Source organism: Pristiophorus japonicus, chromosome 12, assembly GCF_044704955.1.
Source record: "Pristiophorus japonicus isolate sPriJap1 chromosome 12, sPriJap1.hap1, whole genome shotgun sequence".
Taxonomy (NCBI): Eukaryota; Metazoa; Chordata; class Chondrichthyes; family Pristiophoridae; genus Pristiophorus; species Pristiophorus japonicus.
In genome coordinates this window covers 30,317,563-30,331,537 of record NC_091988.1, presented here as the reverse complement: position 1 = coordinate 30,331,537, position 13,975 = coordinate 30,317,563, and the positions used below count along the sequence as shown (strand labels likewise).

Sequence of the window (13,975 nt, the reverse complement as noted above, 5' to 3'; positions counted from 1 at the left end):
GTTTCTTTGTTATGTTGATTGAGGGATAAATATTGACTCCCCTGCTCTTCTTCGAAACAGTGCCAGGGATCTTTTACGTCCACCTGAGAGAGCAGATGGGGACTCGGTTTAACGTCTCATCTGAAAGACGATTTAGATGATTTACTCATTTCAGCACCAAACTGACAAATCCATGACAAGATGTTGAATGAAATGCTTACAGCTAGAGAAGCACAGTGTATGAGTACTGCTCACAAGTGTGAGATGTTTCAAAATTCAGCGGAGCACTTAGGGCACAGAGTAGACAAAGATGGTTTCCATCCAACCAAGGGAAAGCTGGATGCAATCAGAAATGCACCCACTCCCAAGAATGTCTCTGAACTTTGACCATTTTTGGGTCTTTTGAATTATTGAAGGAAGTTCCTCTCAAATTTGGCTACAGTGTTACATCCACTGAATGAGCTGTTGAGAAAACAGATCCTGTGGAAGTGGTCAAAAGAATGCGATACAGCATTCAAAGAGTGTAAAAGCCACTTAGTAGAGAGTACCAATATTAGTTCACTATGACGTATATAAGGAAATCAAGCTAGCGTGTGACGCCTCTCCGTACAGTGATCTCTCATGTACTAGATAGTGGGGAGGAGAGACCAATTACTATTGCTCCACACACACTCAGTGCCAGTGAGCAGAATTATGCGCAGACTGAAAGGGAAGCTTTGGCATTGATTTTTGGGGCCAAGAAGTTTCACAAATACTTGTTTGGTCATACGTTTACCATAGTTACTGACCATAAGCCCTGACAGCAATCCTCCATCCAAAGTCCCCAGTTTCAACCTTAACGGCAGCCCGAATGCAGAGATGGGCTTTGATTTTGTCAGCATATACATATGACATTGAGTACCGATGATCAGCTAATCACAGTAATGCTGATGCTATGACCATATTGCCATCCCTATCACAAGTTACACCCAACAGGGAAGAAGTGTTCTATTTCTCATACATTGATGAGCTGCCAGTGACAGCTGAAGAGATTGGTAGGGTAACCAAACATGACCCAATTATGTCAAAGGTATATGATTACATAGCAAATAGATGGTCATACCGGGTATCCGAGGAAGATATTCAACCATACTTCATTCGTAGGAATGAATTATCAGTGGATAAAGATTGTATCGTGGAGAGCAAGAGTGGTTTTCCCAAATAGGGTCAGCTCCAAATTGTTAGATGTTCATGACCAGCACATGGGAATGTGCTTGACCAAGAGTTTTGCACTAAGTTACTTATGGTGACCAGGTTTAAATAAAGAGAAAGAGGACATTGTCAGTTAGTGTACAACATGTCAATCGGTGAGCAAGATGCCACCATCAGTACCATTACAGCCATGGAAATGGCCTCCCACGGTGTGGCAAAGGTTGCATGTAGATTTTGCAGAGCTAGAAGGACAGTATTTGTTCAGAATGATAGTCACTCGAAGTGGGTAGAGGTATTTCCGATGCAGAAAATAACAAGTAACACACTGGACAGTTTGCGAAGATTGTTTTCTTCATATGGACTCCCAGAAGAAATTGTGTCTGATAATGGGCTGCAATTTTGTTCAGAAGAGTTTACACAGTTCATGAACAGAAACGGTGTGAAACATATCAAAGTTCCACCATACCACCCTGCTTCAAATAGTGCATCATCATCTTAGGCAGTCCCTCGAAATCGAGGAAGACTTGCTTCCACTAAAAGTGAGTTCTTAGGTGACTGGACAGTCCAATACGGGAATTAATGTCTCTGTCACAGGTGGGACAGACAGTCGTTGAAGGAAAGGGTAGGTGGGGAGTCTGGTTTGCCGCACGCTTCTTCCGTAGACATCGACAAAGAGGTTCAACACCACCTCCAGTGCGCCAGCGCAGCCTTCGGCCACCTGAGGAAGAGAGTTTTCAAAGATCAGGCCCTCAAATCTGGCACCAAGCTCATGGTCTACATGGCTGCAGTGATACCCACCCTCCTGTATGGCTCAGAGCCATGGACCATATACAGTAGACACCTCAAATCGCTGGAAAAAATGGTGCAGCAGAGTGCACAGTACAAAGTGTCAAAAGTGCCCTCATCAAGCAAATATTGAATCCAAATCCAAAGAAACGTCCGTTGTCTTTGGACCACAAACTGGAAAATTTTCTGATTATCTACCAGAATACTCCTCACACCACTACTGGTTGAAAACCAGCAGAGTTGTTTCTCAAATGACAGCCACGAACCAGGTTCTCATTGTTAAAGCTAAACTTGGCAAAGTCAGTAGAAGAGAAACAATCAAGGCAGAAAGAGAGTCATGATAAAGGTAGAGTAAGAGAGAGAAGTGTTAAATTGAATCAGAAGGTTTTGTGAACAACCATCACCATAAATGGTTAAAGTGGTGACCAGGAAGAGTAGTGAAGATATGTGGCCCTTGCACATATTTGGTCAAGATGTCTAATCATGGAAAGGTCAGGTTTGTTCACATTGATCATATCTTAGCTACAGATGTGGAAAAAGTTGAAAGTTGGGATGAATCAATTTATTCTGATGAGTCAGATAATGTTATAAGTAGAATACCAGTAGCAAATTCTACATCAGATGTACAGAAACAAATCCAAGAGAATGTCAGAATTTACGTCTGAGTCTGAGTCAGGCAGGCAAACAGTGTGAAAGTGTAGAGTCCAAATATAGATCAAGTTCAGCCCTTGGAGAAAAACTCTCCTCAGGGTCAGCCTAGAATGAGTCAACATCCTACAACAAGATCAGAAAGTTGTATTAAAGAATGTATCCACTTCAAAAGTTTAATCTGTAAATATGGAAAATAAGTTCTTATCTTTTGTTTGTGTTACAGAATTCTATAGTAGAATTTGGAAACATAAAATGGGTTCCATTTGAGAAATGTATACCAAGAGTTGTGTATACCATGCAAGTCATGTATAATGATTATTTTGTTATGATTAACTTCTTCAATAAGGAGGGAGAAGTGTTGTAGAGCCCTCTAGCGGACTACTGATATAATAACAATAAAGCCATGTGCTGCTCAATTCTAATCCATCAGCCATGTTTGTGCAAGTGTGTATGTTTACTATGTCTCAAGATATCACAGATCTCACACACATTAATGTGAAACCAGTCTGCTTGCACATGCGTGAGTGTGAAACCAGTCTGCTCATGAATGTGAAACCAGTCGGATCACACATGCATGACATAAAACAGATTGACTCACTTGTGCATATTCATTTTAAACATAAGGATCAATAAAGAGGCGTTTGCTGATATTGAAACTTACTGTGCCTGATCATTCAGTACAGATCAGATATATATATATATATAAAGGTTTATTATAGAATCAGATGATTTTCCCTGTTCCTTTTCTTTATTTGTATGTGTATCAATTATTGATGATGAATTTGTCAGCCTGGTTTTGTTTTTATGTACTAGATTATTTTTGCTATTTTCAGATATCGACAGGAAGAAGGGGAGGATCTTGTGATAACTTGACTGACATTGCTCATCAATGAACTGACTTTATTGATATTCTTTTTAATTAGTGGAAGGGAACATGGTATTATTCTTTAGCAGTACAATTTTTCCATTTCTAGTACCTTTAGTAGGATTATTTTATTTAATGTGCGTGTGCCTAACCCTCATTCTAAGGATTCTGATTTTTGGTGCAGTTAGATGGTTTCTCTCCTCTGTTGCTGATGAGTTCTGCAGAAGGTCAAAGTTTTGTCCTTTCCCCTTTGTTGCATGTACAATTGCTGATACTGCTGTATGTTGAAGACACCATTAAGTGGAGGAAACCATACAATTTATTGTTTCGATGTTACCGGATTCCAAGCTTTGAGTTGTGGAATTCTAGATTAGGTGTTGGTTTAGTTAACTACAATGTACTTGCCTTTTGTCTTGTTGCATTACCTTTGTTCCTTTATTAGGAGAGTGAGGGATAAGGTTATTGTTATGGTTTGTTACTAAATAGTATGTTTAATGGTATGCATTGTTCTTGGTAAAAACAAAAGGAATGAAGAAAAATCATAAATCACTACTCATTGTAGACAGTTCTACATTCCATTACTGTGTTTTTGTACTATAACATATGCCTCCAGTGTGCTTGTCATCTAGATTGGACTTGAAACATTTTCGTACGAGGTAAGAATCCCTTTGCTGCCCACTCCTTTCCAAGTTCATTTATCTTCTCACCTGTCATACGCACAGTGTGTGCTTTCTTTTACTGTTGTGTCGTTTTTATCTCCAACTAGCCAAATGAAATTGGTATCATTTCGCAGTCTGATATTTTTCCATTGCTTCTTGCGGACATAGTCACAATCTGCATTGAAGTCTCCCATGAGTATGAAGTTCTGTTGGATGCAAAAAGAAATGGCTTTACAAAGACAGGAACAACTCAATCTGAATACACAAACGAGTGTTTGTGTTCCGAGGGACTATCTATGATGATGATGAAAAAAAGCAACAATAATTTCTAAACATCAATTCCTGCTAGGCTGCTATCCAAGACTTGCAAATTATCTGTGGCGATAACAATGATGAAAATGAACTATCTTTGTACAGTGGTGTTCCAGAAAAAACATTGATCCTTTGGAGCACGTCGTTCTTCCTTTCTTTCCACTCTGCCTGCTTCCATAGTATCCATCTTGGTGAGGTGGACACCCCTGCACCGACTGTCATAGTTTGGAGGGTATAATACCATCTGTAATTATCTCCATAGATACCAGCCCGATTAATCTGCATGCACACAGTTGTTCTGCTCTTTGGCTTAACAGGAGGTGCACCTAAATGATGTGGGAGGTCCTGAACAGAAAGTCTGATTGGCTATTCATCCTTATAAGGAGACCTGAGTTCAGATATTTCATTATTCTTTATTCTTTAAAGTGCTTTTAATATCCAGTTATTGGAAGATTGTTATGGTGTAACTTGCACTGAATGTAGTTACGAGCACCCACAAGATAATCCCATTGGCTTTTACTCATAAATTGGCATGTGGCCTTTGCGAGTAATGATTTAGGGGGAGAAAATCGAGAGCGCCCCGTTTGGGGCGTTAACTTTTAAAAGTTGGAAAATGTTTTCTAACCTTAGGAAAATTTGCATTTGCACTCTGGGATGGAAGTGGAGTGCTAAATCAGAGTATCGGCAGCAGGCAGGGTGGTACTTGTGCAGTGCTGCCACGTTGGAAGACTCCTTCCCTCCCTTAAAGGGAAGGGCCATCGCTGCCGGTTCTGCAAAAGAAGAACTTACCTTCTCCCCAACGGCAGCCCCGATCCAGCCCGATCAGCCCAATGCACTGCAGCAGCGTGCCGGGCTGATTGATTGCGGGCAAGAAACAGTGAAAAAAATTGAAAGTGAATTGACTTTTTTTTTTTACATACCTTGGCCACCTCACCTTTAAGCATCGCCCTGGCCTCCCGATGAACGTATCCTGCAGCTGCCAGAGTTTTCGCCCGGCGATGTTGCAGGGGCTGGAACCGAAGTTTGGGTCCGGAGCGCTACCGGGGCGATGCGCAAGCCAATGACGTCATGATCTCCGGGCGAAGGAGATCGGGGTGCAACGCTGTACCGCCGCCGCAAACCTCTTACCGAATATGGTGGAAGTTGATCTTCTCGCCGTGCCCAGTCAGCAAGTGCTTAGCACCCCATTATTGCCCCCGAGAGGCGATAATGGGAGGCGCTAAGGAGGCCAATTTCTAAGCCAAAGTGTCCAGCGTAGCTCTGCGCCCTGCTCCCTCTGCTTCCGCCCCCTTCGCACCCCAGAGAGGAAGTGGAGTGCATTTTTTGTGCTCCACTTCCTCTCAGAGGCGGTAACCCCAATTTTGCGAGCGGGGCAAGAGCACAGCTCCTGGCACAGGAACTCCCGCCTCACGGATGCAGAACGCTATGCAATTCCTCTCTCATTCTGTTTTTCTATTCTTCCTACCAAAGTGAATAACCTCACATTTCCTCACATTATACTTCATCTGCCAACTTATTGCCCACTCACTTAACCTGTCTACAACCCTCTCTAGGCTTTCCAGCCGTAAAATTTTCATACGTAATTGCTGGACAGTTGGTGGGCAATTAGCCCAACTCTGCGCCAGCAATAATGATTTCACAGTCGAACCGGATGATTTGTCAAGTTGGAACTTGACAGATCGCAAGTTCGGGATTTAACGCATGCGATCCCAAACTTGCTGTCCATTTCACAGGCAGTATGACTGCGCACTGACCGTATGCTGTCATATCGGCCACTAATACTGCCCCATTGTTTTTTCCAGTCATAGTGACCATAGATGGTGTTCAAAAGTTCATGTTTTACTTTGTTTTGTTGTTTTTAATGCTGCCGAAAGATTTTCAAACATATTCGAGGAGAATTCAATGGCACCCTTGTATTATTTGTAGCTGTTTGCTGATTCTTGACTAGTAGTTTCTGTACCTTCTTGGGAATTGTTAGTTTTTCATTCCCACTTGTTTCTCGGTTATTGATAGATTCCGTAATTGTACATTTGTGATTTATTGCTGTTTTATAAATATAATGGTTACATCTGTCATAAGTATCGCACACACTTTCCATTGTATGGTAAAATGTGTCACTTTCAAGTGTAACTTTGAGGTATGATAGACACGCGTGTGTGTATATATATACAGCACAGAATTCCTGTCGGCCTAATCTGTTACGGCGCAACATTCAATCTAATTTCATATCCACAGTTCCCATTCATTTTGGCATTTGCCAACTGTCATTCATGTCGCTCTGTGGAGTGAGTTTCTGAAGTCTGTCCCCTAATTCCATCACCATCGTTTTATTTATAAATGTGTTTCTACATTTTATGTTAATCAACTGACCATGGCCAATATGCTAATATATATGAAGAAATAGATTGGATTGTATCTTAAAAAAAAACTTCCATATATAATTTGATGAGTTTAAGAATAAAGGGAATGCTTGTTTGAAATCTATAAATTAATGTAAAATAGATGAAATGGTATTTGAATCATGCAGTATTTTATAGAATTGGTTTAGAGTACATATTTAAATATTTTAATATGGTATTTTACCTAATTTAACTTAAACAGGAAAATAATCACAATTAATATCGTGCACTGAGGTAGTGGCCTGATGAAAAAAAGAGCTGTTAAATTTCAAAATGTGGAAACTTGGGCCCTAAATATGGGATGTCGAAATAGAAAGAAAGAGATGAGAGTGAAGCTCGGTTGGATCTGCACAGTTTATGGGTTCAATTTTCCCCAGTGATTTGCAGTTTTTTTTGGCGCGTGCCGCTTTTTTTGGCCTAAATTTAAAATATCCAAGTTTCCCCAAAGATTGTGCGCCAGTGTAACTCAGTTAGTTACAATTTTTTAGGTTAGTTTTTTTTTTGCATCATAGGAGGCGTAACCTGATGTCTGCGCCAGTTTTTCACATTTATGCAAGCTTGGCCAACTTACATTTTCCTAGGACGGCATATGTGACCACTCCCAAAAAGCTTTCTGGGCACTTTAAGAAAAACCAGCGCACATCAAAAAATCGGTGCAGAAAGACACCATTGTTTTTAGGCAAAGTTTTGGAGGAAGTCAAGAACACATTAAATATGCATCATGAAACTTAATTTTTTCAAACTTAAATTGCAGAAAATGGAAGTTTAATGCAATTCTTTAATTTTGGCTTTTTTTCCAAGTGCCACGCCACCACTGGGCTCGAGGGTCGGCTCGTTGGCCGGCAGAATCGTTCGCTCGCCCGGACACACGGGGGCTCGGCTTCAAAAGAAGCCTGGGGGGATGATGGGGGAGGTGTGGAAGCTGAACCGAAGGGATGAGAATCCTTGCACTATGCAGCAGCAGCATCAAACGAAGCCCGAGGGGGGAGGGGGGCGGGGGGCGGGGGGGTGTGTGTGGAAGCCAAACTGAAGGAATGAGAACCCTCATGTAAAAGGCTTGCACGAGGTATGGCATTGTCAGTATTGCCCCCATTATTAAATTGTACCTTTGTAAGAAGCTTAAAACAGCAGGACAAGCTTCTGTGTTGTCTCTCTCCCCAAGGTCAACGCCCTAGTATGGACTACACCCAGGTCTAGGCATGCGCAATCGGCTTGCTTAGAACGGGAACCCCACCCCACCGCCCTCCCCCGGGCTTCATTTGATGGTGACGATGAAGAGGAACATGCAGATGACGAGGAGGAGGACGAAGCCATGCAACTACCTTAACCTGGAGCACGACGGCGGAGGAGGGCGGGCCTTCGTGCCCCTTTAACCATTGCTCGAGCCTTGTGCCAGCAGCTTGTCCGTGAACGCTTTGCTGCCTGAAGGCTCAGCGGCAACGATTCGAAATGGACCATGTTTACTGTTTGGACCTGTTCTGCAATGTTGTGTTATGTTAATGGAACAAATAATGGAAATGATTCTTCTTTACTTCAAAAAGTTGTGTTAATAATGGAGCAAATAATGGAAATGATTCAGTTATAATTTAAAATATATTTTATTCAAAAGTTTAACAAACACTTGTTTGTACTTAACTTTAGTAAAAATATTCTTGTATCAAACTTTAAAGTTTTCAGTTAAGATCACTTACAAACTTTAAGATCACTAACAACCTCTAAGATCACTGAAAAACTTTACGATCACTTACAAACTTTTAAACTTGTAAATTTACATAACTTACAAAAAATTTTTAATTTGAGAACAGTAACAACAATAACAACAACAATAGCAAAGAAAGGCTGCACGCATCTCTCCTCCACCTTATTCTACGGCCGCCCGCTGCACTTGGTCAGGTTGACTTCACCCCTGCCCGCAGGCGGTGGCACAGCATTTCTCGGGTTGATACCAAGCTTATTCTTTTGAACATCTTGGGTAATGCGCACTTCTTGATGAGTCGGGGGGGGGGGGGGTGAGGCAGGCAGTAATGTGGAAGGCCCGCTTGGGCCTGTTCAGAGGCGGGTCTGGGGATTGGAATGGGAGTGGCAGTTGAATCTGTCATTGGGCATGAAGTCTGGGCATGTTCCCTTATTGCAGCAGCTAACTCTGACATTCCCTCCCTCATTAGCCCTGGCAGTATCTCAACTACCTGCAACATTCCCTCCCTCATGTTCGCCGACAGTGTTTCCATTTCTCGTGAGAGTGTTGTTACTTGTCCCGATACCTCATCACCCATCCCATTGATGGTAGCCGATAGCAATCACGTCAAAAATGTCCTTTTTTTCCCGCGCAAGCGCAGAAGGGAGGAAGGCTTTGTTTTTTTGATGCAGACATTAGGCTCCACCCCCGAAGCTAAAGGATAGGCTGCGCGGCACCAAATTCAAAAAATAGAATGGGGAAACTTGTTTTTTTGGAGTAGTCTGGGCTCAAAAAAAAAGGCAGAACTCTTGCTATACACCAAAAAACGGCATTGGGGAAAATTGAGCCCAATACCTTTACAATACCGTTCCTATGCGGAGCTAACTTGAGAACATTTTGTTCGTTCTTTTGTTGCTTTGACCTTGGTTTTATACAAACAGATTCCGAATGTACTGTTTGTTCAAATGAAAGTTTCCCATAACCCACAAAGCAGCATGTAATCCATATTCTACCATGGCCTGAAAAGGCAGACCAATTGTGGAGAGGGAAGAGGGGGCAAAAAAAATAATGGCCCTGAAATCCCAGTTTCTTCTTCCCGTGGGCATTCGACTTAAAATAGGAGAAAAGATGCGCACTTATCTTTTGGTCGAACGCTCACCAGAGATCCAGGACTCGAGGCCTCCTCTTCTTGCACAACAGAGCGCATTCACATTGGGATGTCCATAGGAGTCACGTGGGCCTGACGCCCAATCACGGTAAAGTATTTTCTCATTCATAGTAATAGGAGTTTCGTAAGTCCGAAATTCCTATTACTATGATTGAAAAACATCCCCAAAACACCCAAGCCCTACATAAAACATTAAAAAAACACCTCACATAAATATGCATTATAGAAATTAAAGCTGATAGAAATGTTTTTGAAAAAAAAAATTTGCCGATTTAAAAAAAAAAGTTTTAATTATGGTTTAAAATAAAATTACCTGAGTGGGCAAGGTTTTTAACAAATATATATTTTTAAATGTTATATTAATATGTTTTGGAAAGGTTTTTAAACACTTACACTGGTAAAAAGTAGGCTATGCGCCTGCTTTTACCAGGCCCAAGAGTTTTAAGGACATTCGCTGGACAAGAGATGGGCAAATAGCCCAATCTCTGCCGTGGGAATGTCCTCGCTCCCGAGATGCGTGCGATCTGTCAAGCCAGGAACTTGACAGATTGGAAAAGCTGGTTTTCAGCGCATGCGCATTGCATTGCCCGCCGAAAACTGGCTTTTCCGACGTTTTCCCGAGTCCATACACACTTCGTACGGACCCAGGGAGGCCGGAATTTCAGGGCCATTAACAAAATAAAGGAGGAAGAACTTTCACTTGTCTGTTTTAATCTTTGTTATCTAGTGTAATCTTTGTAATGTTGTAGTGTGATGTTGGCTGCAATCCCATAATAGACTCCTCTTGTATACAACATGGGCTTGCTTTTCTTAGACTTTGCCCTGGATCCACAGTGATATATAGAACAGGCTCAAGTTACTGTTTCTAGTTAACCTTCCCCAACCAGCTATTCACTATCACCTTCTCATGAGATTAATGGCAGAATTTTTGTACCAAAAACCAAGAGCCAATTCATATATTATTTATTTGAAGGGTACTACATATGAAGAAACATCCTTTGCTTCCTGATCATCTTTATAATGCCATTTGAAAGTCACAATTTTATTGATAATTGTAAAACAGAATGTAAAATGTTGATTTTGAAATCAGCAAAGGATAATTCCAAAAGATTAAACTTTGAATCGCATTTGCTGCTTTACTGCAGCAGTGTGACTGTACATCACTTTTATGTGCCAGTATACAGGGCCTTGCAAAGTTGCAGTCAGGGTTTACACACATGATTCCCTTTATGACAAGTTCGCAGTTGCTCACCTAATCTATCAGGAAGAACCAGGTGGATGCAAGATATCTCTCCAGGAGGAGAGGGGGTGGGGAAATTTAGGGCAAGTTGACCCATGATTCTGCCATATATTCCTAATGGCCAGTTATTATGGCATTGGCAGAAACTTGGAAACAGGTCACCAGGCTGCCTTTTCAAATGAGGAAGGAAGAGGGAGGAAAGAAATTGAGCTGAAATTGATATGGAGTCGTTAACGCATTGTAGCTCATTACCTGCTGAAGATAAATGAAGATAAATCTATATCAATGACTTAGATGAGGGGACCAAGTGTAATTTTTCTGATGATACAAAGCTAGGTGGGAAAGTAAGCTGTGAGGAGGACATAAAGAGACTGCAAAAGGTTATAGACAGGTTACATGAGTGGGCAAGAAGGTAGCAGATGGAGTATAATGTGGAGAAGTGTGAAATTATCCAACTTTGGTAGGAAGAATGGAAAAGCAGAGTATTTTTAAAAGGTGAGAGACTAGTAAGTATTGGTATTCAGAGGGATTCGGGTGTCCTTGTACACGAATCACAGAGATATAGCATGCAGGTACAGCAAGCATGCAGGTACAGCAAGCAATTAGGAAGGCAAATACTATGTTAGCCTTTATTACAAGAGGATTTACAGATAAGAGGAAAGAAGTCTTGCTGCAATTATATAGGGATTTTGAGGAAGGCTCGAGGGGCCGAATAGCCTACTTATAGTTCTTATCTTCTTATGAATATTATGGTCAAAGTGCAACAATTATTGTTACTAATCTACTTTAGAAATAGTACCTTTGCTCTCCAGCGGCGTTTCATCTCCAAGTAAACATCGTACAACTCGTCAATTTCACGGACTGCTGAATTCGGCATTGTGTGTTGAGGGATAATGACAAAGTCTTTTACAGCTTAAGGAGTGTCAAAGGAATTGAAAAATTACAAGAACTCCTCGTCTATTTTAAATACATATTTTTAGATTGGTGTAGTTAGATTTACCCAAATATGTCATTGAAATAAAAGGGAATGATCTAATTCATGTGGCAGAGCTTGGGAAGGAAAATGACATTCAAGTGTGTGAAGCCCAGGTTTAGTTAAGTAATCTTTCAGAGTGTCAAATGGGGCATGTACTGATTCTTTGACTGGTTGGTCTCACTGTGCTTAGTAATTAATCCTATTCTCTGCTATCTATCCGACTTTTCACAGTTATGGGTTACATAAGAACAGAAGAATTAGGAGAAGGAGTAGGCCATTCGCCCCCTCGAGCCTGCTCCGCCATTCAATAAGATCATGGCTGATCTTCTACCTCAACTCCATTTTCCTGCAATATCCCCATATCCCTTGATTCCCTTCATATCCAAAAATCTATCGATCTCTGTTGAATATACGCAACAACTAAGCCTCTATAGGCCTCTGGGGTAGAGAATTCCAAAGATTCACCACCCTCTGAGTGAAGAAGGTTCTCCTCATCTCAGTCCTAAATGGCCAACCCCTTATTCTGAGACTGTGGCCCCTGGTTCTAGACTCCCCAGCTGGAGGAAAAATCCTCCCTACCCTGTCAAGTCCTGTAAGAATTTTGTATGAGATCACCTCTCATTCATCTAAGCTCTAGAGAATATCGGCCTAGTCTATTCAATCTCTCCTCATAGGACAATCCCCCATCCTAGGAATCAGTCTGGTGAACCTTCATTGCACTCCCTCTATGGCAAGTATATCCTTCCCTAGGTAAGGAGACCAAAACTGTACACAATACTCCAGGTGCGGTCTCACCAGGGCCCTATATAATTTCAGTAAGATGTCTTTACTCTTATCCTCAAATCCTCTTCTAATAAAGGCCAACATACTATTTGCTTTCTTAATTGCTTGCTCTACCTGCATGTTAACTTTCAATGATTCATGTACAAGGTCACCCAGACCCCTCTGAACACTGACATTTCCCAATCACTCACCATTTAAAAAAATACTCTGCTTTTCTATTTTTCCTACCACAGTGGATAACTTCACATTTCTCCACATTATATTCCATTTGCCATGTTCTTGCCCATTCAATTAGCCTGTCTATATCCCTTGGAAGTCTCTTTCCATCCTCTTCACAACTTACATTTCCACCTAGCTTTGTATCATCAGCAAACTTGGATATATTACATTTGGTCCCCTCATCGAATAATATAGATTGTGAATAGCTGGGGCCCAAGCACCAATCCTTGTGGCCTGCCAACCTGAAAATGACCCATTTATTCCTACTCTGTTTTCTGTCCGTTAACCAATCCTCAATCCCATGGGCCCTAATTATGTTTAATAACCCTATAATTTACTGTATAATTTATTCTGTTGCATTTAATTCATCCATTGATTAACACACATGATATAATTATGAACATTAAACAATACAAACAATATAATTTATTTCTGTTTAAGTAATAAATAAAAATATTGATAATATTTTAGGATTTAACAAATCAGATATACATGCATGGTACTAACACAGTGCTTCATAATTAACAAAACTTCAAAATCCTAACTATGCACCCTGAATGATTTAATAACTGTGTGATAACCTTGTTACAAGCAACCAAATGGTTCAATGGCCAACTGCACTCTGTAGTGTGGCCTGACCCAGAAGGTCCCAGCTTTTTATTCCAGGTCTGCACTGAGTCAGCTGGACTTGGGCAGGATGGCAGTAGGGATCCTACATTAGGACTCAGCATCTCTAGGTTGGGAGGGTGGGGAAGAATCTGCTCCTAACCAAAGGCCAATAAATTCTGCTGTAAAGTGAATGCATCGGGACACTGGGTGAGGATAGAAATCGGTTTGGTTGTGATGACCGCCCCCCAGCTGGCTGCCTTCATCTTAGTTCCTGCAAAAATGTGAGTTTTGAAATCCTTCCCAAACCTGAATTGGGTGAATTTAGCTATCTTCAAATCATGCCAGATTTGGACATGACATCAGATTTCCTCTTTATCTGGACAGCTAGTAAATTGCACCTGAAGAATCACTGCAGGAAAATAGCAGCGTAGGAAACCATGTTATTTATTCCCCTACAATCAGA

At 41.2% G+C, this 13,975-nt stretch overlaps 1 protein-coding gene across 4 annotated transcripts in view; it reads right to left on the bottom strand.

Annotated features, from left to right (window-relative positions):
• LOC139277166 (deoxyribonuclease gamma-like) overlaps positions 1-13,975 on the bottom strand; it is an 85,016-nt gene that overhangs the window by 10,486 nt on the left and 60,555 nt on the right. For all 4 annotated transcript variants that reach the window (XM_070895257.1, XM_070895253.1, XM_070895255.1 and 1 more), the window contains exons 5-6: positions 11,725-11,837; positions 4,180-4,337 (exon numbers count right to left, since the gene is read on the bottom strand). In XM_070895257.1, the coding sequence (XP_070751358.1) occupies positions 4,180-4,337; positions 11,725-11,837 (271 nt within the window). The remainder of the gene's footprint in view (positions 1-4,179; positions 4,338-11,724; positions 11,838-13,975) is intronic.